Here is a 26443-nt window from a genome sequence, read left to right as displayed (position 1 = left end):
TCAGTCTCATATACCTCTCTCTTCCAGTACTTTTCTCCATCTTTCCAGTTTAGTTCCCACTTCTTCTCTTGAATCTGCACACAGCAAGATGTCATCTGCATACAACATTGTCCAAGGCGCATCTTCTCTCACCTCCTCCTCCGTCACCACCTCCATCACAATATTAAACAAATGGACTTAATGCTGACCCTTGATGCAAGCCAACTGTTACTTGAAAACTTTCTGTCTTTCCCAGACATGTCCAAACACTTGTCTTCACATTTCTGTACATCTCCCCAACCAACCTGACATATTTCTCCGGAACCTTCTTCTCCCTCAGACACCTCCAGACTTCTTGCCCTGGCACTCTATCGTATGCTTTTTCCAGATAAATAAATGCCAGATGTAGCTCCCTTTGTTTCTCTCGATACTTTTCCATCATCTGCCGTAACCCAAAGATAGCATCTGTTGTTGATCTACCAGGCATGAAGCCAAATTGTTCCTTTGCAATCTCCACCTTCTTCCTCAATCTACCATCAAGAACCCTTTCTAGGATTTTCATTGTGTGGGACATCAACTTTGTTCCTCTGTAATTTTTACAGTCTTGTGCATCCCCTTTACCCTTGTAGATGGGGACAAGAGTACTCTCCCTCCATTCTTCAGGTATATTTTCCTGTTGGCAAACTTTCATGAACAGGTCCCACAGCAGGTCAATTCCCTCTTCCCCCAGTGCCTTCCATGCCTCCACTGGAATTCTGTCGGGGCCCACCGATTTTCCATTCCTCATCCTCTTCATGGCCTCCATCACTTCCACTCTACTGATGTTCTGCACCATCCCCTCAGAAAGCTGCCCATCTTCTCTGTGAGTCCTTGCATTTTCCTCATTCAAAAGTCCCTCAAAGTATAATTTCCATCTGTTTCTTATGTCCACATCCCTCCATAATACTCTTCCTTCAGCGTCTTTGATCTGCCTCACATGTACGATGTCCTTTGCTGGTTTATTTCTACGTTTCTTTAGTTGATAAATTTTTCTCTGTCCTTCCTTTTGTTTTTAATTGATCATACAGATCTTGATATACCATGGCCTTCGCCTGTGCCACAACTCTCTTGGCTTCTTGCTTTCTCTCTCTCTGTCCTCTTCCACTCTTCACTCATCTCACTTCTGCTTTGCCTTCCTCTTAGCTGTCACTGCCACTTGTACATTATTATTCCATCACCAACCCTCCTTCTGCTCTCTAATCTTTCCAGATGTCTCACCAAGCACCTTGATTGCAATCAGGAATAGATATCCATACTTGAAGTAGAAAAAAGCCATTAAAAGTCTGAAATGTGGAAAGGCAGCAGGAGTAGATGATATTTGACCAGAAATGCTCAAGTATGGAGGTATAAAAGTCTTACACTGCATAGTTCAGAAGGTCTGGACAGAGGGACTAATTCCCGATGATTGGAGTAGAGCTCTCATAGTACCCATATATAAAAAGGGAAGTAAAACTAATTTTGAGAATTTGAGGCATTGTCCTACTGAGTGTTCCTGGTATGATTTATTCAAGTATACTTGAGAAATGGTTGAGAAGGATTGTAGAATGGAAGCTTGGTGAAGAACAAGCTGGTTTCAGGCCAAATAGAGGCTGTCAGGATCAAATTTTCACATTAAGACAAATAGTTGAGAAATCGTGGGTATATAACAAAGATCTATATTTAAGTTTTATAGATCTGGAAAAGTCGTATGACAGGGTGCCAAGAGAGAAGCTGTTCAAAGCTACAGTTGCATGGTGTCAATGGAACATTATGTCAAGCAATACTTAGTCGTTATTTGAGTTGTAAGTCTCCAGTTAGAATTGAAGGAAGCAGAGGAAGAGGGCTTTCTGTTAAATCTGGTGTCAGACAAGGATGTACATTATCATCTCTGTTATTTATTATCTATATGGATCACATTATGAAGGAAAGCTCTTTACTCTATGTAGATGATGCTATACTTCTAAATAAATCTGTTACAAGTCTGCAAGATTCCTTGACTATATTGAATAACTCTTGTAATGGATTTGGTATGAAGGTCAGCAGTGACAAGACAAAGACAATGAAAATAGGTAGAAGCATTGAAAATATCAACTGCATTGTGTATAGAGAACCTACAGAACAATAAAACATTTCAGATACTTGGGCACGATCTTTAGTGATGGTAAATTAAATATGGAAATAGACAACAAAATCATCAAAACTGGTATGGTAGGAAGTCAATTAAATAAATTTATATGGAATAAGAGAGAAATTAGTCAAAACACTAAATTAGCTGTATACAAGACAGTGTTCAAACCAAGTTTAACTTATTGATCTGAGAGCTGGGTTAGAAATAAAACACTTGGCCCAAAGACTATTGACCACAGATATGAGAGTCCTGAGAAAGATTAGAGAGGTGAACAGTGGCAATGTCATATTAAAAACAAGGATATTAGGAAAGCACTTAATATTATTAGCATCCAGGAATGTGTTAGCAGAGCTAATCTCAGGTGGTATGGTCACTTAAACAGAATGGGAGAGTAAAGATTAGCAAAACAAGTGTTCTTTGCCCAGGTTGGTAGGAAAATGACCCAGCAGAAGACCAAGATATAGGTGGATTGTTAGAGTAAAGAGTGCCTTAGAAGATAGAAATATAAGATTTGATGATGTTAAAGTCTTGACAGGTTGATTTGGAGGAAAATTGTAAATAGGAAGTTAGTAATGGTGTAAGTTTTTCATGCAATGCTATCATATCCTGTCCACCCCTTGAGGTGTACAGGATATCAGGGATACATATCAGGAATTTGATGATGAACTCACTACCCATACACAGTACTAACGTACTATAGGTTGATCAGCTAACCTCATGTGTATGAGCTCAACATTAAAAAATAAAATCAAATAAAAAAATAAATTATTTATGTACACTGTTTTGTGGGAATTTATTGATGAAGTGTTTTGAATAATACAACTCAAAACAAGTATCTGGTGAATTCAGTATGTTTAGAAGTTTCCAAATATTGGAATTAAAAAAAAAAAAAAAAAAAATTGTTTGCAGTGTGCTGAATGAAAGCATTTACTTCTATAACATTTCCAAGAAGTGTACTGTGCCTTGAAGGGGGATATTATGAGCTGAAGTGAACTTTTGTTATTGGGCACTCAAAAATCCTGACGTATGCAGATATTGATTATATCAATAAAGCAGCATTTACTTGAAATGTGATGAATGATATTTGTAATGAACATTTATGGTCTATTATAACTCCTCATGTACTAATTAAAAAATGTGTGATGTGGGCACATACCAAAACTAGTTTATCAGACCTGTATGTATATCAAGCATCTCATTGGAGAAACATACTTTAATTTTTGTTTTTCTGCAGTAGAAGCTTCCAGGTCTTTTGGAGGATGTCACTTTATTGACACAATGATAAAGGATATTTCCATCATAATGGAACTACAATGATTTCTGCCTGGTTTATCTGAACTATCACTATGTCAGGTGTGGAATTGGTTAAGAAAGTCCTTCATAGAGGCTGCATCAGAGAATTTTAAACATGAAAGGCTACAGAGATAGATAATGCAAACCTTATGATGCACTGAAATTGTCCAATTTGATTTTCCAAATTAAGAATAGGTTTTAAGATTTTGTTAAAAACATCTTTAAATTCTAATTTTAAAATGAATGTTTACCATAATATTGCAATTTTCTTCTTGAAGATTGCCATATCTCCATACTAGTTGGAAATCACTTTTTTTTTTTCTTAAATTCACTTAAATTAACTCTTGAAGTTTGCCACTTTCCTCTTGAGGTACCTGCTATGTAGTGCTGTACTTATATCTAATATTTTTATTCTCAGCTTTGCTGCTTTGTAATGAGCACTATGTTTGCATTAATTTTTACATCCTTTCCTTATTAGCACCAAGGAAATTGGGAAAGAAGAATATTCAACAGTTGGTATGTAGTTTCATAACATAAAACTGAACCCATAATATTAGTGAATAAAAATAATGAACTAATGTCATTTGAAGTGAGATGTTTTAGATTTAGTATTATGTGCAGTTGATTCTCACTATAGCAGACACTGCTATAACAAACTACTAAAAATTCCCAACCAAAGCGCTCTATGTACAGTGCTATGTCTAAAGAAAGTTTCTGTAGCAAACGGTCTACTGTAACAAACTGTTCTTGTGCTTCCTACAAGCTTGCTCTAGTGAGAATTGACTGTATTAGGTTGAATTTTAATAAACCTATAACCAATAATTTGAAATTCAATTTCAGCATCAACGAATTTTCTGTTTAATCATATATTGTTTATTGTAAGAAACAAATTATTGTGCTGATAAGAAGAGGAGGAGGAACAATTTGAAAAAACAGTGTTGCCCTGTAACAATTTAACAATGAAATTAGACTCAAAGTAAATATTGTTTATTAATTTCCATCACTCTTACACCACTGCAGTACTGTCAAGAATTGGTGGTATGAGATTTGTTGCAGTCATTAAAAAACTTTAATCTATCTTTTTTTCTTTTTTTTTTAATGTTGGACCCATATACAGGAGGTTGGCTGGTCAACCTATAGTACGTTAGTACCGTATATGGGTGGTGGGTTGTGAAAGGAGAAACTTGTTTACATTAGATTTGAATGCCTGTATGTTGTATTTTTTGGGAAATATGTCTGGGAGAAGACTGTTCCACAATACTGCAGTAGCAGGGATGAATGAGGAGGAAAAGAAACATGTATCTTTTACATGTTCACTGCCACATGAGAAACACCATTTTCTGCCTTGGATACTAGTAGGAAATTTAGGTAATATAGGATGAATGCAAATGGAGGGGGGGGGGAGTTAAATACAGTCAGTCCTCAACTTGCCACCCATGGTCCAGGATGTTAATGCTGACTTTAAGACATTTATTTAAAAAATACTTTTGCTCTCAAGCTATTGCTGCTACTAAGGGTGTGGAAACCCCCAGAGACTTCATAAAGAATATATCTTGCAATTCGCAAAGAATGTAGAGTTAGTGAATGATTTTTGGAAGAAAGTGCTGAAAATTCATGCTCACATTCACAGTATTCAACAAAGACAACACCTTACAAGAAATTAGTGACAAGATGGTCTTGCTTGCTAAATATTTGGAGTTTTGGGTTAATCATGAAGTAGAGCAGTCAGTGGAAGCTGTAGATAAAGAGCGCTCAAATGAAAACATTTTTGAACTAGAAGAGACAAAAATGAGAACAGGCAGAAGAAGCTGAGCCCCAAACAAAAGTTTACAGTGAAAAAATTGGCAAAGACATCTCTGTTAAAAAAAAAAAAGCAATTGTATTATTTCAGGAAATAAACTACAACATGGAGATTTAGTAAAGTACCCAGAATGATGCTGCAGTTGTTTGCTACAGAGAAGTTTATTCAGAAAAGGCAGACTAAGTTGGGCATAATATATACATATTTTAAAGAAGTCCATTCCTGCCCAAACCTTCCATGAGTTATCCATATACAAACCATCATCAGAACATTTTGTTGCAATTTCTGAATTTGAAGAATTCATTGTTGATGACCTAGCCTCTCCTACCTCCTCCAATGAATTGTCCAATTAATAAAGCCACAATGTTGAAGAATTACTTTTCCTTCATCTGTTTCTATCTGATTATTTTAGTGGTAGGTGTAGAGAACCATTAAACTACTGTTTCATTATTTATTACAGTACAGTACTGTACTGTACAATAGTAATTTTGTTATAATTTGAAAATTGTATTTTACCATAAAAATAGTAAAATTAGTTTTAAAATATAACAAACAGATCTGCACATTTTGGCATTCAGCCATGTTAATTATTAACATATCCTTATAGTCATATAGCGATTTTTGTCTTACGACTTTTCAACATATAATGGGGTTGTCAGAACAGAACTCAGTAAGTCGAATACTGGCTCTAATTATAATCCATGAGGGAACTTTGCTGATATCACAAATGCCAACAACATGTGACCTAGCTATTTAAATTTTACTCTATATATATATATATATATATATATATTTATTTAATGTGTGTGTGTGTGTCAAGTTTACTTGGAAAAAAAGGATTAAAACCTAGCTTATAAAATTGCTTGGTATTTTTAACATAGTATATCCAAATTAAAAAAACTTTCTACATCTTGCTCTCATCCAGAGATTTTTATTTAATAAGGTCAAAGCACCTTGTGGCAACTTGTTTAGGTAAAATTTATAAGCTCTGCATTACTTCACCCTTGGCATTTTTTTGGTCTGCCTCCCACTGATGAGACCTCAATAAAGGTCGAAACCGGTCTAGGTAGTGGCCCTTGCCTTTAATGCATAGCATCATACATCTCCGCAAGGGGATGTGCTTTGCATTAGGGGAAAATACTAAGGAAAGTGATCAGATCTTACTCCACCTTTACCATGAGTTGCCTCAGACTTGCACTATGTGCAGGTGCAAACTTGACTTATTTGTCTGTTTGCTTACTTGGGAAAAAAAGGATTAAAACCTAACTTATAAAATTGCTTGGTATCTCTAACATAGTATACCCAAGTTAAAAAAAACTTTCTACATATATATATATATATATATATATATAGTGGTGCCTTGGTCTGCAAGTGTTTTGCAATATGAGTATTACCTATACGCTTTGTCTGTCGAGCGTTATGTGATCACAAGCGGCTCGGGATTGTGGGTAATCATCTCGCATGCTCGGTCTCAGTCGGCATACCTCATTCGTATAGTCAACATTCATGCTAGTGTTGTGACCACGTGTGTGCATAAAGCATTCTTTTATTTTGTGTCCAAATGTAGTGACTGTTCTTTATTAACTGTACTACGACAATGGCCCCAATGAAGAGAAGGGTTGAAAAGGAAGGCGGTAAAAAGAAGGAGATGATTACAGTGGAAGTTAAGAAGGAAATCATCGGATGGGGTGGGGTCATCAAGAGAACCCTTAATTCTGCTTGGAGAAAACTGTGGTCTGATTGCATCGAGGGGGGTTTGCTCATGAACAGGAGCTGCCAGTTTTCGATGAAATTGTGTCCTTGGGGAAGACCATGGGACTGGAAGTGAATGAGGACGACATTCAAGAGCTGGTGGAGGCCCATGGCCAGGAGTTTACCACCAACGAACTGATGGATCTGCATCGCAAGCAACAGCAAGAGGTTATGGAGGAGAGGATTTTTCTCCTCCTCCTCTCGTCTGAGGAGGAGGAGAAAAAGACGGAGACATCCCTCTCTTCAAATGAGATTATGGAAGTGTGTAAAATGTGGGAAACAGTGCAAAATTTTGTAGAAAAGCACCACCCGAGTAAGACTATGGCAGTGTGAGCGATGAATATTACATATTACAATTACTGTAATATGTAATTAATAAATTCGATTACTTTATGTATGTTATATTTAAATAAAGGGGTGCTTAAGGGTCAAAGCTGTATAACACTGAGAGGAGACCTCCACATAGCAGTTAAAGGAATGTGGAGAACTGAACAGGGCTTCTGACCTAATGTCCAATCCTCACCTTCTCGTGGTGCACCCTGTTGGGTATCTACTTGGATACTGAACAAACGAGGATGGGCTGGCAATTTGGGATTTCGCTGACCAAATTGTATTCTTATTGGTTAAACCAAAATTAAAAATGATGGTACAACATGACAAAATTTCATGCCGGCTGGGGCATCGCCCGGTTAAACAAGGCCCCCGTTATTTTCGCCAGGGAACCAGGGCGAACAGCGAAAAGTCAGCTACTGGAACAAATCTGAAAACAAACCCCAACTCAACATCACCAGAGTTAAAGATTGGTACTATCAACGTAAGAAGCCTGAATGGCAAAGAAATGGAGCTAGCTGAGGAATTAGATAAGTACCAGATCGACATAATAGTGGTGACTGAAACAAAAAGGACAAAAACTGGTGAGATCTTTCTGAGCAATAAATACAAAATGTTATATTCAGGCAATGACAGTCATGGAAAAGAAGGAGTAGCCATAGTATTCAACACAAAATATGAGGCTAATATTCTTGAATGGCATGCAGTCTCAAGTAGAGTAATGTGGGCAAATATGAGAATGGGGAACTGGACAATAAGACTTATTTGTGCCTATGGTCCCACAGAAGATTCTACTAAGGTAGAAGTGGAGGAATTTTTTGAGGCTTTAGAAAAAGCAACTGACACAATGAAAAAGGAAAAGTTGGTCCTTGTTGGGGACCTAAATAGCAGAGTAGGAAATGATTGTGAGAAATACAAAAATATTTTGGGAAAATTTGGAGAAAAGAGCAAAGCTAATAATAATGGCAAATATCTGTTGGATTTCTGCTCAGGACACGAAGTGGTTATTACTAACACCGTGTGCCAACATAAAAATGTGCACAAATTCACATGGAAAGAAGAGGCAAGACATAAGAAAAGTCTCATTGACTACATTATTGTTGATAGTGATGTTTTTTCCCTGTTGCAGGACACCAGAGTGTACAGAGGATTTGAAATTGGAAGTGATCACTATTTAGTCTTGAGCAGGATAAACTTGAATTTCATATTGAAAAGAATAACATGTAAGAAAGTTTTAAAGCGAATAAAAGTTGAGCAGCTCTCAGATGTGAACTGTTGTTAGATCCTGAATGGACGATTTTTTTGAGAAATTATTCATTCAGAATCTAACATAAGAATTTTGCTAACTCAGATAATACCTGGTTGACAGCACACAGTTCTGAATTTTGTTGTAAAGGAATTTATGTAATAACATGTAAAACGCACTAGAAAAATCTTGTAGTTGAAAGTTAAACTGAAGGATTATAGGATTAATGAAAGTTAATAAGGAAACTAGTATAATCTTGTCCCATTAAGCTGTCTTAAACTTAATAAGTCGCCAAAGAAGTTAAGAGTACAAGTGCAAAGGTCGAGTTACATGTGCACGTATCGGCCGTAATGCCACCAGCTACAACGTATGAGGAATATGATGCAAGCAGGATTCCTGGAATACAGCACCTAACGGCAGCTAGGACTTGGAGGATCACCTTAGTGGCATGAGGACAAAGGGTTGTATGGGAAAGAAGGGACGAAATATAAGTGAATGCGCGCGATAATGCGGGGCTTTTTTTTTTTGGTTGTTTCGGACTTCACTTCGAGGATTCTTGACTAGCGGACAGAGTAGGGACGAGCGAGAGGGATGTCCCACTCATGTAGGGGCAGAGAATGCGCTGTATCGAAGCAGTGAGAAGTTCGAGTCCAGGAAGAATGTAAAACGGACGGCGTAGTTGTAAACCCATTGCGGAAGCAACCGATCGAAGGAGGACCTGAACGCACGCAACCGTTAAGAGACCTTCGGAAGAAAAAGATTGGGTAACGTAAAGACCTTTACTGTATGTTTGAATGAGACAGAATTTAGTGTTAGATCATATTAAGTGGACTATAATAAGGATTTGTAATTTGAGATAGAGTAATTCTGATAAACAAAGGAATGTCAAGAGTGAAACTTTAGCTGCATGTGACTGAGATTATATATGAATTTGAAATTTTGTAGATGATTTATATCAGAAAAGTAACGGGTTGTGAGATGTATTTTAATGTAGCATGAAATAAAAGTTTGGTTTTTGAGTAACATAAGTAGCTAGATTTAATGTTTTATAGTTTGTGTGAGATTACCAAGTTAATCCATGAGTGTTCTGTTAAATTAGTATTGAGTAACTAACGTATCAAGAGATTTTGAAAAGCTTAGTATCATATTCCAATTATAGCTGTAAAGTGTAATTTCTTCCAATAAACGTGTTTTGTTGTATATGCCTGATACATGCTTGATTTGAGAATTCAAATTACCACTTGCAAAAATTTAGAACCATAGCGGGAGGGAATTTAATGAGAGTGTTAGAGTAAAATAGATTATTGGCCATGACTGAAATTAGAACGTATCTATTTAGTGTGTATTAGAATGAATGCCAATTAATAGGAATATTCCCTGAATTTTGAATAAGCTCATATTATAGGACTCTGGCTGGTGCAGCAATAAAAAATAAATTTGCCAGTATCCGAAAAGGAAGCATTCTTAGGTGGAGTTAAAGTGAGGCATTCTTAGGGAAGTATATTATATATCAATAACGTAAGTATAAAGTAAAAAGAAGATATAACAATAGCACAGCGAGTAGGATTTTAGATGATTTTATTAAGATTTGAGTAAGTAAGAAGATAAATAAGTAAAAGAGAATGAGTAAGTGGTAATAAAACAAAACAAATGAGTATAAAGTAAAGATAAATATAAAAGATAAAATAAATATAGAGTAGAGAAAACTACATATTTTAACACTGTAGATAAAATACACAAAGATTATTGAAGAAAAAATGAAAGAGTTTGAGAACAGGAATCAAACCTTGGAAATTCATTGGCAAGCCTTGAAGAAAGCCCTGATTGATTCAGCTAGAGAGGCATGTGGTGAAGTTGTCTGCAAGGATAGAAAAATTAGAATTCCATAGTGGACACAGGAAGTTAAAGAGGCAGTGAAGGAAAGAAGAAAGCATATCAAAAGTTCCTGGCAAATAAGTCAGCTTGTGCTCTTAGAGAATACAGAGACAAATGGAACAATGCTAAACACTGTGTAAAACTACCTAAACAAAAATCATGGGAGGACTTTGGCAAGAATATAGAAAATAAATATCAAGAAAGTGGCAAAATATTCTGGAGGTTGTTGAAGAAGCTTAGGAATGGAGGAAAGAGTGCTGTAAAAGGAGTTAGAGATGATAAAGATGACAAGAAAACAGGAGAAAAAGACATCCTTGAAGTATGGAGTAATTACTTCGAAAAATTGCTAAATGAAACAAAAAGTGATGGCAGTGGTAAAAAACACTTAGCAGGCATACAGTCAGGAATGCATATCCATACTTGAACTAGAAAAAACCTTCAAAGGCTTGAAATGTAGTGAAAGGCAGCAGGAGTAGGTGATATTCGACCAGAAATACTTAAGTATGGTGGTATAAAAGTCTTACAGTGGCTGCACTGCATAGTTCAGAAAGCCTGGACAGAAGGATGAATTCCTGATGATTGGTGTAGATCTCTCATAGTACCCATATATAAAAAGGGAAATAAAACTGAATGTGAGAATTACAGAGGTATTTCGCTACTGAGTGTTCCTGGCAAGATCTATGCAAGTATACTTGAGAAATGGTTGAGAAGAATTGTGAAAGAAAAACTTGGTGAAGAACAAGCTGGATTCAGGCCAAATAGAGGCTGTCAGGATCAGATCTTCACTTTACGACAAATAGTCGAGAAAGCATGGGAATATAACAAAGATCTGTACTTAAGTTTTGTCGATTTGGAAAAGGCATATGACAAAGTGCCAAGAGAGAAACTATTCAATACGCTACAGTTATATGGTGTCAATGGGGCATTATATATCAAGCAATACTTAGTCTTTATTTGAGTTGTAAGTAAGCAGTTAGAATTGAAGGAAGTACAGGAAGATGGTTTAATGTTAAATCTGGTGTGAGACAAGGATGTACATTTTCCCCCCTCTGTTATTCATTATCTTTATGGATCACATTATGAAGGAAAGTGGTATTAAACATGATATCAAAATTGGAGATGTTAATGTTAGCTCTTTGCTTTATGTGGATGATGTTATACTTCTAAATTAAATAAATCTGCTACGAGTCTGCAAGATTCTCTGACTAAATTGAATAACTGTTATAATAGATATGGTATGAAGTCAGCAATAAAAAGACAAAGACAATGAAAATAGGCAGAATCATTGAAAATGTCAACTGTTTTGTGAATGGAGAACCTGTGGAATAAGTAAAACATTTCAGCTACTTAGGCACGATTTTTAGTGAAGATGGTAAATTAAATATAGAAATAGACAACAAAATCAGCAAAGCTGGTATGGTGGTAAGTCAATTGAATAAATTCATATGGAATAAGAGAGAAATTAGTCGGAACACTAAATTAGCTGTATACAAGACAGTGTTCAAACCAGTTTTAACTTATGGATCTGGGAGCTGGGTCAGAAGTAAAACATTTGACCAAAGACTAGAGACCGCAGATATGAGAATCCTGAGAAAGATTATAGGCGTGAACAGTTATTGGCATCAATGGCAATATCATATTAAAAACAAGGATATTAGGAAAGAACTTGACATTGTCGGGCATCCAGGAATGCATTAGCAGATCTAATCTCAGGTGGTATGGTCACTTAAACAGAATGGGTGAAGAAAGATTCGCAAAACAAGTTATTTCTGCCGGGTTGGCAGCAAAACGACCCAGAAGAAGACCAAGATATAGGTGGATTGATACGGTACAAAGTGCCTTAGACAATAGAAATATAAGATCTGATAATGTTGGAGTCTTGACAAGTAACAGACTGATTTGGAGGAAAATTGTAGATAGGAAGTTAGTAATGATGTAATTTTTTCATGTAGTACTATCACATCCTGTACACTCCTTGATGGTACATGGCAGGAATTTGATGATGATGATAAAAATATAAAAAGGTATACCTATATATGGTATATGTATTTTGTATTAATCATTTTTATATGAATATTTTTGAGTTTTGGAATGAATCATCTGAGTTTCTATTATTTCTTATGAGGAAATTCGCTTTGATATATGAGTGCTTTGGATTACAAGCACGTTTCTGGAACGAATTATGCTCGCAAACCATGGTACCATTGTATAGTTAAAATAGTATATAAGAAATATACTGAATAATTGTCAAAATATTTTGATAAATTGAAACATAAGTAGACTACTTCTTCTTTCTTTTTTGTATTAGGCCTTTTGGCCTGTTACGGAGCTGTCCTAAGCCATATCCGTCCCGAGGATAAGATGGCTAGCCCTATGCCTCCCAGTGTGTCCTATGTGTGTAGATGCGTTTGTTCACTGGGCTGGTTTGCCTGCTTGCAGGAGGAAAAACCTCAGATAAACTGGAGAGAAAAACCCTGCAGTCCATGTGTAAGACCGGCTAACTTGGCTATGTCTGAGAAAGATCCTAAGTTCCTCGTGTCGGTAATGTGAATCAAACCTGGGACACTCCTTTCCCAGACATATGGTTGCGAAACACATAGCCACTCGACTAACCGCATGGACACATAAGTAGACTTAAATAAAAATTAATATAGCAGAAAACTTATATTAGAAGTTTAATTGTATTAAATTTCAGCAGTGAGAACATGTTAATCACATGTGAATAAGTAGAGTAGCATATTACAAATTGCTCTAAAGTCATGATGATGATGCTTTTCATAAATGTTTAAAAATTAAATAGGATAAGTTTTAAAAAAATAAATTAACTAGGGCGAGATGTGTCAAAAAGAAAAATTTCCCATAAGGATGGATAACTAAGTCCATCAGATCTGTTCATATTGGGACAATGTAGCAATGTTTCACACCTTTTATTTTGTAGGACTTCAGTCTTTCCATCCCCCCCCCCTCCTCAGAGAATTATGTTTGCAGGAGATTGTACATTCATGTCAGATTTTTCCAGCTTGTTGAATTTAATATAGTCTTAAATGTTCCTTGTAAAAGACAGATGCTTGGCCAAAGATCAATAGACCATAAGTGCAGGGAACTTGATAAATACTCATGTAGGCCAAAGGGAAAAGTTTTTCCTTTGCAGGTTCTAGAAAGTTTATTAATTGAGTGAAAGCCACACTGAGACCAATAGATCTGAGTAATTTTGAGATCTGTTTAGATATGCCTTTAACATATGGGATAGCAATACAGTTAACAAGTTCTTAGGAGATTAGCAACAAAACTCGAACTTTTCACTAAAGATCCAGTGAAGCCATTAGGCAATAAAGTGGTTTGATAAAATATATTTTTTGTGTTAGTAAAGGCCCACTAGCATATAGTGAATGTGATCTTGATGGATAAGACTTTCAATTGTCAGATTTCTAACCAAACATAGATATAAAGTCTGGTGTAGATTACCATCTGGCTGATAGAGAATAAGCAGGTCTTTGGAAGGAAATGCATTGGTCATTTTCAGTTTCTAGAGTTCAAGACAAAGAATACTACAGAAAAATTACTTTAATGTACATGAATAGAACACTTATTGTCCTCTTTCTGATGATCCAACTTCTCATTGGATCATCAGACTAAAACTCATTGATGATGTTGCAATTGGGATGAAGAAACAAAAAGGAAACTTAAAATCTAGTATGGCTACACTGCTTGATTGTATTGTCTCCCCAAAACCCTCAAAGCGGATGTCCCATTACGACCTGTTGATAACTGCAGAGGTTCACCTTGTTTTAAACTGCAAAGCATCTCTCCAATTTACTGACTCCTCCTTCAGGACTAAATTTATATCCTTTATTAAAAACAGTCTCCAATTTAAAGAAAAAATCTGGGAGCTGCATCTTAGCCCAAGCGACTTTTAGTTGGTCTTGTTGTTCATCATGATAGTTCTATTAAATGAAACATTTTAGATTTATACTGACAAGACTTTCTTGCAGGTTTTATTTGTCTCAGATTTTTTCATCCATTCAGATTGCTTCATATGACAGAACAAGTGCTGAACAAATAGACGGTACTGCCATGAGTAGTCTGCTTTCTCTTTGCCTCACAGATAAAGCAGTTTGAAGAACAACTTCTCTGCAGCATCCATACTATGTTCTTAGTAAGTTATAGATGATGAATGATATCTGTATGGCAAAGTTCATGCATCTGCTAATATTCTGAAGTTCAGAACTTTCTTACAACGATCAGTGCTTTCATCTTTGTTTACAATTTACTTTAGAAATTGAAAATAACTAATGCATTTCCTTCGAAAACTCACTTATTCTTTGTCAGCCAAATGGAAGCTTTCAGTTTTCTGCCTTTAGAAAGAAAAACCACACAGATTATATTCATGCTTGGTTGCACCACCATCCTTGTCAGAAATCTGACATCATTAAAAGTCTTATTCTTCAAGCTCATATTCACTATTCTCTACTAAGGAATTAGTAACACAAGAAATATATTTCACAAAACCACCTTCTTGCCTAATGGCTTCACTGAGTCTTTTATGAACACAGTTATGGAGTTTCCATATCATAATTCTCCCAAGAATTTGTCAGACCATATCACTATCTCACATATCAAAGATGTATCCAAACAAATCTCCAAGTTATTTAAATCTGTTGGTCTCAGTGCCATTTCACTTGATTAATAAACTTATCTTTCTAGGCTCTGCAAAGGACAACTTCTCCCTTTAGCCTGCCTGAGTGTATCAAATTTTCTACACCTGTGGTCCATTGTATTTTGGCCAGACAGAAGTTCAGCTGTTCATCATATGGAACAATTTGGACTTGACATTTCCTACAAACTTAGGCTTCTTTGAAGAAAAGACTAAAGTCCTTTGTAAAATTTAAAATGTGGAGCAGTTGTGTAAAGAAAGCTGGGAAACTTGTCGCCACAAACTGAATGATCTGATGTACTTAAGTTGTCAACTTACCAGAAATTGTTCTTTTTACACTTTTACAGCTCACCCTAGTTAATTTTTTTTAACATATAAAAGCTACAGTTCTCAAATGATGTTTCTGATTTATTCAAAATTTCACCACACATTTCATGTTATGTTTCATTGCATGGAAAGGAAAAGTATACTCCCCCACCCCTCTCTCTCTATCCATCATCTTAGCCAGTTTCTATATAGAACACCTAGAGAACAAAGCATTCGATACTGCTACACTCAAACCAGTATTCTGGCTGTGCTATGTAGATGATACATTTGCTATTTGGCCCCATGACCAAGATACATTAAATACATTTTTAGTGCATTTTAATAGGCAACATCCAAAAATATATACTCTCAATAAAAATAGAAACAATTGTCTACTCATCCTAGACACACTAGTTACGTATCTTCCAAATGGTTCGTTACTGTTTTCTGTTTATAGACAACATGAAATTATATAAGCAGTCATATCATCATTCATCTTAACAGTGTGGCATCTTTAAAACACTTACACATAGAGCTGGGGTTATTTGTTCTTATGGCACAGTACTTGTTTATCTTCACCAGAATCCCTCATTCCAGATTACAGCAAAAGTATTCATGTCCATTATAACTGGATACATCTGGAATGAGGGATTCTTCATTCCATTCTGTCTAAAGTTCTTCATAAATACATATAATCTCCATGCTGCTTTTAACATTATCCATGTCCTTCAGCTATCACTTTGAATTTTATATAAAGTTTCACATGACTGAAACATCATACTGTGGACATACATGTTGAAAAATTGTTAATATCCATCTTGATGTACAAAAACTGTTTGATATTATAGCAAATTGGGATTGGCAGACCATACTCTAGATACTGTCCCCCTCCTCCCCCACACACTCAGTTGAATGGAAGAAGGCTGTTGGGGCTGCATAAAAGTCCCTATAAATCTGAGAGACTATTTCAGAATCAGCATCAGCTATGAAACATTCCCTTAAACTTTGGTTGCATAGTGCCTGAAAAAATGATTTTTTTTTTCAATAAGAAATATATTTTTACTCTAAAGATAGTAGTTTGAAATCCATTGAGATATTAGCAACTCAGTAATTTATTTGTTCCTTTAATGCTCATACTATCAGTAATTATCAACACCTAAATTTTTCAACATTTGTACTTTAATGATAGGAGGAGGAATATCTAGTTTACTGGGTATTCAAGTAGTCCTTAAAATATTAGGGAATGTTTGAGTAAAACACATAGGGATAAAATTGTATTATCTTATATAAATCACCTAGAATCTGATTTGTCCTGTCAATTGGGAAGTGTTAGCCATTTTCATACGGATCCAACCCACATCTTTGAGAGAAATCATTTCCAATTTGTGTAGCATTCCATTTTTTGCAAAGCACGTGGTGTCTGGTGAATGAATGGGATGTGTATTTTACTACTTGTGTTGACTGGTTTCAATACTTATTTGTGTTCAAGCTATTTTCTGGTTTACAAAACAGAAGAAATTGTGCATGATTCACATTATAAAGCAAAATGAATTGACATCAAAAACCTCTCTGTACAGTCTACATTTCATTACTCACTTTTTCACCTTTTTATGACATATATTGTGTTATGCCAAGTAACAGCTTTACAGAAACTATTAATTTTTTAACTTTAAAAAGTTACCAGAAATTTTTTTTAGTTTGCATTTATTTTTTATTCCATGTCATAATTATCTGTTTTATATATATATATATATATAAACCTGCTTTTACATAAAAATGATTTATAATTAATTTTGTAGCATTTAAATTTTGTTTAGAATAAGCAATCAAATCAATTTCAGTCCAAAAACGTGTTCTTGCACATAGATACTGGTACTTGTGGCATTCTATTTTTAGTTCAAAAGTAGTAGTGTTACTAATTGTTACTTTATATTAACACAGGCCTCAAATGGGCAGGTGATATGTAATATAAATAATTATCCTTATTAACTGTAATCATCTGGTTATACAACCAAATTTTCATTATGGGCTTCTCATTCCATTTGTGTGTATATTTTGGAACAAATGTTATAAATACCTCATTTTTATATAACCAGGTAAATGGGCAGCTGTCAAAATAATAGGAGATATGTTAGGATACTTCGGTACAAATAAATTATATTGTTATTTTAATCCTCTAGCAAGTGTAAGAAAAAGTTTGCATGTGAAGTATCGTTACAACTAGACTTTTATATAGCAGCTAATGATTTCACATCGATTGCCTTAGTATCCCATAATGCAAATTACACTTTCTTTCAGATGTGAATTTTGCTATGCTTTATGAGAAGGGTCACTACTCAGAATGAGTTCTACTTATGATTTTTTTTTTCCCCCCTCGGCTTATCATAGGCCTTTTCAGAATTGACAAAACTTAAATATTCTTGTATACCCATGATTTTTTTTTTTTCTGTCTGTTTTAAAATAAAAATATACCAGGAACCTACAAAAGCTTGTTTATTTTCAATGATTTCTTTTAATCTTTTCTATAGCATTTGTACAGTAGATGTGCACTACAGACACTACTATAAAAATGATGCTGTGAAAAACTACCAAAAAGTCTTGACACAATGCTTTTTTATGCTCACTGCTACAAGCAGTAAAAGCTCAAGTCCTTCAGAAATAGTGAACTGAATTTACTGGAAAATGCCATCACGTGATAGTCAGTACACAAAGGAAATGGGGAAATTGTGCAAATTGTGGAACATAAAAGAAAGGAAATTATGGGAAATGGAACAAAGGAAATGGTGGGAAAGTAAAATCAGTACTGGAAAATGCCATCACGTGATAATCAGTACACAAAGGAAATGGGGAAATTGCGTAATTGTGGAACATAAAAGAAAGGAAATTACGGGAAATGGAACAAAGGAAATGGTGAGAAATCAAACATTGACAACAGAATATGAATGATTGGCAGAACCATACATAAAGTGCACAAAATGGCAACACGAAAAAAAGGTATGACTGCACTCAATAATGACAGGCATAAGAAAGAAAGAACTACATAAACAAGGCCCTCTGTTGTTTTTGTCAGAGAACCAGAGTGAACAGCAAAAAGTCTGCTACTGGAACAAATCCTGACCCAACATCAACAGAGATCAAGATTGATACCAGCAACATAAGAAGCATCAATGGGAAAGAGATGGAACTAGCAGAAGAATTGATAAGTATCACATTGACATAGTACATGTTACAGAACAAAAGAAGACAAAAGCAAGTGAGATCTTTCTAAGCAACAATTACAAATGTTACATTCAAGCAACAGAAATCAGGGGAAAGAAGGAGTAGCTACAATAATCAACACTAAATATGAGTATAATCTTCTTGAATGGCCGGCAGTATCGAGTAGAGTGATGTGAGCTAATATCAGAATGAGGAACTGGACAATGAGATTTATTTGTGCCTATAATCCCACAGAAGATTCTAAGGAAGAAGTGGAGGGATTTTTAGAGGCATTAGAGAAGGCAGCTGACACAACAAAAAAGGAAAAGTTGGTCCTTATTGGAGATCTAAACAGCACAACAGGAAATCATTACCAGACATATAAAAATGTTTTGGGAAAATTTGGAGAAAATAGCAAAGCTAATACTAATGGTAAGCACCTGTTAGATTTCTGCTCAGGACATTGACTAGTTATTACTAACATCATGTTCCAACATGATGTTAGTATGGACAAATGTGCACAAATTCTAAACACTAAATACAAGTATAATCACATGGACAGAAGATGCAAGGAATAAGAAAAGTCTCATTGACTGTGTTATTGTTGGCAGTAATGTTTTCCCACTGGTTCAGGACACAAGGACATACAGAGGATTTGAAATTGGAAGTGATCACCATTGGTGTTGAGCAGAATAAAACTGAATTTCATATTGAAAAGAAGTGTGTGTGTGAGAAAGTTTGGAAATGAATCAAAGTTTGAACAGCTATCAGATGTGAACTGTAGACTGAACCACATAAACATTATTCAAGAGCAATTAAAAGAGTGTGAAAACAAGAATGAAACCTTGGAGATACAGTGGCAAACCCAGAAGAAAATTGATTGTTTCAGCCAGAGAGTCATGTGGTAAGTTGTGTGTAAGGATAGAAAAATCAGAACTCCATGGTGGACTCAAGAAGATAGAGGCAGTCGAGGAAAAGAAGAAAGCATATCAAACGTTCCTGGCAAGTAAGTCATCTTGTGCTCTTAGCAAATACAGAAAAAAATGTAAGAAAGCGAAATGCTATGTAAAAGTAGCTAAACAAGTCATGGGAATGCTAAGAACATGGAAAATAAATATCAGGAAGGTGGTAAAATATTCTGGAGGCTATTGAAAAAAAGCTCAGAAATGAGAAAAGATTAACTGTAAAAGGAATCAGAGATGATAAAGGTGACATTGAAAGGTAAAGGATAAGATATTCTAGATGTCTAGAGTAATTACTTTCAGAGATTACTAAATGAAACAATCAGTGAAAGCATGGTCATAGAAACCACTTAGCAGGATAGAAAAAGCTATCAAAAACAAAGTTCTCAGGATCATATTTTCACTCTAAGACAAATAGTTGAGAAAGCATGAGAATATAACAAGGATCTGTATTTAAGTTTTATAGATCTGGAAAAGGCACGTGACAAGGTGCTGAGAGGAAGGCATTTTTAAAATGCTCCAGTTATATGGTGTAAATGGGACGTTATATCAACCAGTACTTACTCTATATTTGAGTTGTAAATCAGCAATTAGAATTTGAAGGAGTTACAGGAAGAGGGTTCAATGGTAAATCAGGTGTGCAACAAGGATGTACATTAATTCCACTGCTATTCATCATCTATATTGATCACATTATGAAGGTAAGTGATATTAAACCTGATATCAAAATTGGACATCTCAATCTCAGCTCTTTACTTTATGCAGATGTTATACTTCTAAATAAATATGTGCATGTCTGCAGGATTCCCTGATTAAATTGAATAACTGATGTAATGAAATTTAGTATGAAAATCAATATTTAAAAACATGAAGATAATGATAAATTTAGTTTAATCCTTTATCCAAGTGTGAGCAAACAAAGTTTGCACCTGAAAGTATCTTCAGGACTGGGGTAAGGTGATACAACACCAGGGCACTCCTTGCAAAGGTGAAGCAAGCAACCAACACTCCTATCTCAGTATCTCCCATAATGCAAAACACATCTCCTTGCGGATATGTCTAATGTTATGCATTAAGGGAAGGGCCACAACCCAGACTAGTTTCGACCTTTATTGAGGTCTCTTCAGTGGGAGCCAGGCCCAAGTGGAAGATACCATGCAGAAGCATTAGCAGGTCATCTCTACCTATAGGAGTTGCCAAATGGTGTGCCACCCTTTTTTAATAAATTACTCTGGATTTAGAGAAAGATGTTGAAAGTTTATTTTTCACTTGGTTAGAGTATAATAAATTTAGTTTAATCCTTTATCCAAGTGTGAGCAAACAAAGTTTGCGTCTGAAAGTATCTTCAGGACTGGGGTAAGGTGATACAACAACATAGTGTTGTATCACCTTACCCCAGTCCTGAAGATACTTTCAGACGCAAACTTTGTTTGCTCACACTTGGATAAAGGATTAAACTAAATTTATTATACTCTAACCAAGTGAAAAATAAACTTTCAACATGAAGATAATAAAAATAGGCAAAAACATTGAGAACATCAATTGCATCCTGAATAGAGAACCTATAGAATAACTAAAACCTTTTAGCTATTTAGGCACAATTTTTAGTGAAGGCAGCAAATTAAATTTGGAAATAGACAGCAGAATTAGCAAAACTAGTATGGTAGGAAGTCAACTGAATAAATTTATATGGAATAAGCGATGAGGCAAAACACTAAGCTAGCTGTATATAAGACAGTGTTCAAACCAATTTTAAATTATGAATCTGAGAGCTGAGGTCAGAAATAAAACACTTGATCGAAGACTGGAGACTACAGATATGAGAGTCCTGAGAAAGATTAGAGGCATGAACAAATGGCATCAATGGCAATATCATATTAAAAATGAGGATATTAGGAAAGAACTTGACATTGTCAGCATCCAGGAATGCATTAGCATAGCTAATCTCAGATGGTATGGTCACTTAAACAGAATGGGAGAGGAAAGATTAGCAAAACAAGTGTTCTCTGCCAGGTTGGCAGGAAAAAGACCCAGAGGAAGCCCAAGATATAGGTGGATTGATACAGTAAAAAAGTGCCTTAGAAATATAAGATCTGAATTAATTTTTAGTGAATACAATTTAGAATCTGGACAATAAAACAAAAAAGACAAATGAAGATTAATAACAGCAGAAATCAAATTTATGAGAAAACTGCAAAGTATACTCTATTTGATCACAAAAGAAACGAAGAAATTATGAAAGAATTAAACCAAGAATCAGTAATAGAAAAAATAAAAAAATATAAACATAAGTGGATGGAACACATTCAAAGAATGAAAATAGAAAGATTACCAAAACAAGCCTTAAAGCACAAGCCATTAGAAAAAAGAAAACCAGGACATCCTCTTAAAAGATTCAACGATGACTTATAAGGCCGGAATAGGCCACACTAGGCCTAAATGTTTGATATGCATGATGATGACAATGACAATTTAGAATACAACCTGAAATTATCATGGATCCTTGTTCATAAACCAAGTGAATACATCCCTTCAGGGTGTGTGTGTGTGTGTGACCAGATGTTCAATTTAGTCATTGGATATTGGTTCAGGATGTCTTTTCTGTTTTCTCAGTCCCATGCAGAAAAAAAAGTGGATGTTCCCTCTTAAGTTATCTAGGCTTGACCTTTACATGTGTTTCATTTTGCAGTGCTACACTACTATTTTAGCTATGGGATAGAGAGATGTTTGTCTTCTTAAAAATGTGATAAACTTATGTATATGTACCCTTAGAAAATGTACAGTATACCATGGATAGTACTACATGAAAAATTTACATTGTTACTAATTTCCTATTGACAGCTTTCTTCCAAATTATTCTATTAATAGTCAGGACTTTAATATTGGCAGATCATGTATTTGTTTTCTGCACTTTTAACTGCTTCAGTTCACCCCTGGGTATTTTTTCTAGCATCCTGCTACAAGACACCTGTTTTGCTAATCTTTCCTCTCCCATTCTGTTTAAGTGATCATATTACCTGAGATGCCCGTGCATTCCTGAATGTTAACATTAACAAGTTGCTTCCTAATATTTTTATTTGTAATGATTCTGCCATTGATGCAATCTGTTCACTCCTTGAATTTTTCTCAGAACTCAGATATCTGGGATCTGCAGTCTTTGATCAGCTGTTATGCTTCTAATCCATCTTTCTCTAATTTAATCCTCTCTGTTTACCTTTCTCATAAAGGCATTTTCAAGGAGCATAATTAACAAATATGTACTACAAAAACAGCAAACTCTCATTTATAAAATCCTGGAGTCCTTGGCACACTTATAGTGTTACATTAACCTGTCGTGACTTGTAACTTCACATGACCTTCTCTCCATTGGAGTGAAGGTTATGTGAAGTTAACATTACTGCAAACCAAGATAAAAAATAAATGGATAAATATTACTAAAAGATAACCTAGTTCAACAATTCTTTAAGCTTTAGTTAGTCATTTGTACTTTATTTGGATGAATAATCTAGTTATTTTTAGCACTAATGAAGCTCAATGATATCGTGTTTCTAGCAAAAAAAAAAGTCAGTATTTATCTTTAACAGTCTCTTTTTAGTAGTATTGTTAAGCAAGACTAAATCTTTCTGTGCTTGATGAAGAATTTAACTTTTACCTTTTAAATGCCTTCTATAATTACACTACTAAACATTTTAGAACTTATAGCAAACTTACAGACCAAAGTAGTACTTTGCTATAATGAATTTCTAGTACTATTGATACTATTAGGCTTTTGCCAAGACTTGTCATTAGTTTATATTATATTGGTGTGTTAATAATGGTGCTTCCTGTAGTAAGTTTTGGGTGTAATTAGATCATTATTATTCAAACTTTAAACAACAACAACAAAAAAAAAAAAAAAAAAAAATTCAAAACCTAGTACCTACAAAACCTAGCAGAAACATTTATTCTTTAGTGAAACTTAAATTTTGCATTTGGATAACTCATAATTTTCAAAATATGAAAGTATTTGGTGTGATTATTAATGACTTCATAAATTTTCACCATCTTTTTAGAATTATTTCTTCTTGAAACATCTAACTTTGCAACAGATGCATATAAAAATAATTTAACTTAAAAATGTTGTTTCTCTCATATGCAAAGTATATTTTTTTATTGGGAAAATAGGAAATAATTTTTCGTCAAATATACTCTTTTCATATATATTCATTCAGTATACTCATCCACATATACAGACTTCATAAACCACCATTTCAGTTTTTGTAAAGTAATAAGTGTTTTGTTGTGCTTGTGCGTGCATGCGCACAAACTTTTTTTTTTTTTTTTTTTAAAGCAAAGCATCATATACTACTGAGTAAGCATCATTGCTTACCATCTGAGTTTTTTTTTTATAACCAGTATGTTGTTTCTTCATTCTCAGCTCCTTGGTATTAAATTGTGAGTGTAATACCATTAATTAGTTCCAGATTGATTTTATAGCAGTGCTATTTCTGCTGTCTGGCTTAAATTATAGAAAAAAAACAATGTGATTTTCCCTTCTGTTTTATTCTGTATATAGTTTGAACACAGCTTCATGAAATATTTAATGATAGTTATAATTTTTATTATAATATTTTATATTATCTTAATAAGTGATCTCATAATTTTGTCATATTTTAGGGAGAGTGCTTTTTTTACCTATCCCAAAATTTTTTAGGGCGAAAAGTCAAAACAGTGAGGTCGTTATCTTCAATGCCTCCACTTCCACCCAAACCTTCAAGTTCACCAACTTATTCATCTGTGATTCCAAAATCTGCTTCCAGGCCTTTGCTTTCGGTGAATAGTAATTCCCACATCAGCCATCATAATGCTATGTCTAGTGGAACAAAATCTACACATTCCACTAAATCTGTTTCTGATATTATGAAGAGGTCATGCAGGTATATTTCTTTATTAACTTTATGTGTGTGTGCGTGCGTGCGTGCATGAGCATGCACACCCACCCACCCATCTAGTTTAGCCATAAATGCTATTACAACTTGAACAGTGCATAAACTTATAATCTATCAGTAATTCATTTACAGCTTTCAGCACATACAAACCACATGTATAATGTGTGTATAGCAGCACTCAATGATTGAAAATGTCCCCCTTTTTGCTTTCATGCATGCCCAAAGTCCGTGAGGTCACATATCAATGGTAGCATACACAACATCCAATGGAAATGCTGCTACTGTCCTCTCCAAATCCACCTCTAGACTGGCGATGCTGGGGTGTTGTTTCTTGCAGACTACTCTCTCAAACTCTGACTGCAATTTGGAGTCCACTGGATTCAGATCGGGACTTCCAGATTGAGTCCTGTTGGAAGGTCCACTGCCAATCGTGAAACAGGGTGTTGTTCAGCGGCCATACCACAGGTTCCGGCATTGTCTTGATACACTTTGGTGGAAGTTTTGACTCATTTCTTGCAGAAATGCAACTTGGATACCTCATCATCTCCCAAAAAAAAAAAAAAAAACATTCTGGATGCTATAGCACATGTGCTGTGCAACCATCCAAGGCATATACCTGATCATTTTGGCAGTTAAACCCCTCTTCAGTGGTAAAATCTTCTCATCTCTAAAGAGGATATTTCTGTCTGTTGTTCTCATACTGCCAGAGAAGTGCCTTCGATTTTATCATCCTCTGCCACATAAGTTATGGTGTCAGGAAGTGTCCAGTAGAATGACAATAGGCTCTCACCTCCCAGGTTGTCAGTTAGTAAACATGACATCACTTTTTGCATTCTCACAGGATTACAGCAGAGGCATGCCCTCACAAGCTGTTGCATCCTAACACAGCATGGGCAAACTGTTCTTTGGTGGTCAGTATATCTTCTGTATCATTATAATGGTTAATAGTCTGCACAAACATCCTACTAATCCCAAGTATGTTTAGCATGTTGAAATAACAAGAGGCTGCATTCCAACCTTGTGAAGTACAATTACATCTATGTGGTTCTAGTAATCTCCCCAAAGCATGTTAACTCATATGGCTAAACAACTTTCTACGGGACTAGGCTTATGCAATTTTGTGGGCAACTTGGGGAAATATTGCACGAGTTGTAACAATATTTATGGCAAGACTGTGTATATATAGTTCTTATATCATGTTATGAATTTCTGCCATTAAAAAAGTGTATGTAATGGACACTATTATTATCTTTTTAGGTCTCTCTTGTAGCAGTTTCTTTTGCATGTCGAAAAACCAAAAATCAAAGAGGGTTCGACTCATGCATAGGAGCTGATCCAAATCTTTTGCTGAAATGGAGCATGATGTGGCACTTGGAAGAGACCAAAACTGCTGCACAATGGGAAATTAAGAAAATAGTTAGCAAACATTTAGTCAGCAGTGGATGGACTAGAAAGTGTACAAGATTGGTGGAGACATAATTCAAAAGCAATCTAAGCTGTGCAATTGAGGTGCGTGATGAAACATCCGGAAAGATTAGAGAGCAGAAGAAGGGTTGTTGGTGGTGGAATAATAATGTACAAGAAGCAGTGACGGCTAAAAGGAAGGCAAAGCAGAAGTGGGACGAGTCAAGAGTGGAAGAGTACAGAGAGAAAAAGCAAGAAGCCAAGAGAGTCGTTGCACAGGCAAAGGCCATGGCATATCAAGACCTTTATGATCAATTAGAAACAAAGGAAGGACAGAGAAAGATTTATCGATTGGCAACAAGTAGAAATAAGGCATCAAAGGACATTGTACATGTGAAGCAAATCAAAGACTGGAGGAAGGGTATTAAGGAGGGATGTGGATATAAGAAACAGATGGAGAATATACTTTGAAGGGCTTTTGAATGAAGAAAATGCAAGAACTCAGAGAAGATGGGGAGCCTTATGAGGGGATGGTGCAGAACATTAGTAGAGTGGAAGTGAAGGACCAT

At 35.3% G+C, this 26443-nt stretch overlaps 1 protein-coding gene across 1 annotated transcript in view; it reads left to right on the top strand.

Moving 5' to 3' along the window:
• Positions 1–26443, top strand: part of Su(Tpl) (Suppressor of Triplolethal) — a 236481-nt gene that overhangs the window by 73389 nt on the left and 136649 nt on the right. Inside the window, exons 5-6 of the mRNA XM_090394333.1 lie at positions 3897–3934; positions 24236–24458. Of these exons, the coding sequence (XP_090250459.1) occupies positions 3897–3934; positions 24236–24458 (261 nt within the window). The remainder of the gene's footprint in view (positions 1–3896; positions 3935–24235; positions 24459–26443) is intronic.

This window comes from Typopeltis vanoorti, chromosome 6, assembly GCF_054136105.1.
Source record: "Typopeltis vanoorti isolate ZY-2024b chromosome 6, IOZ_Tvanoo_1.0, whole genome shotgun sequence".
In the NCBI taxonomy this organism is placed as follows: domain Eukaryota; kingdom Metazoa; phylum Arthropoda; class Arachnida; order Uropygi; family Thelyphonidae; genus Typopeltis; species Typopeltis vanoorti.
Note: the sequence above shows the minus strand (reverse complement) of the source record. Positions and strands in the feature narration are given on the sequence as shown.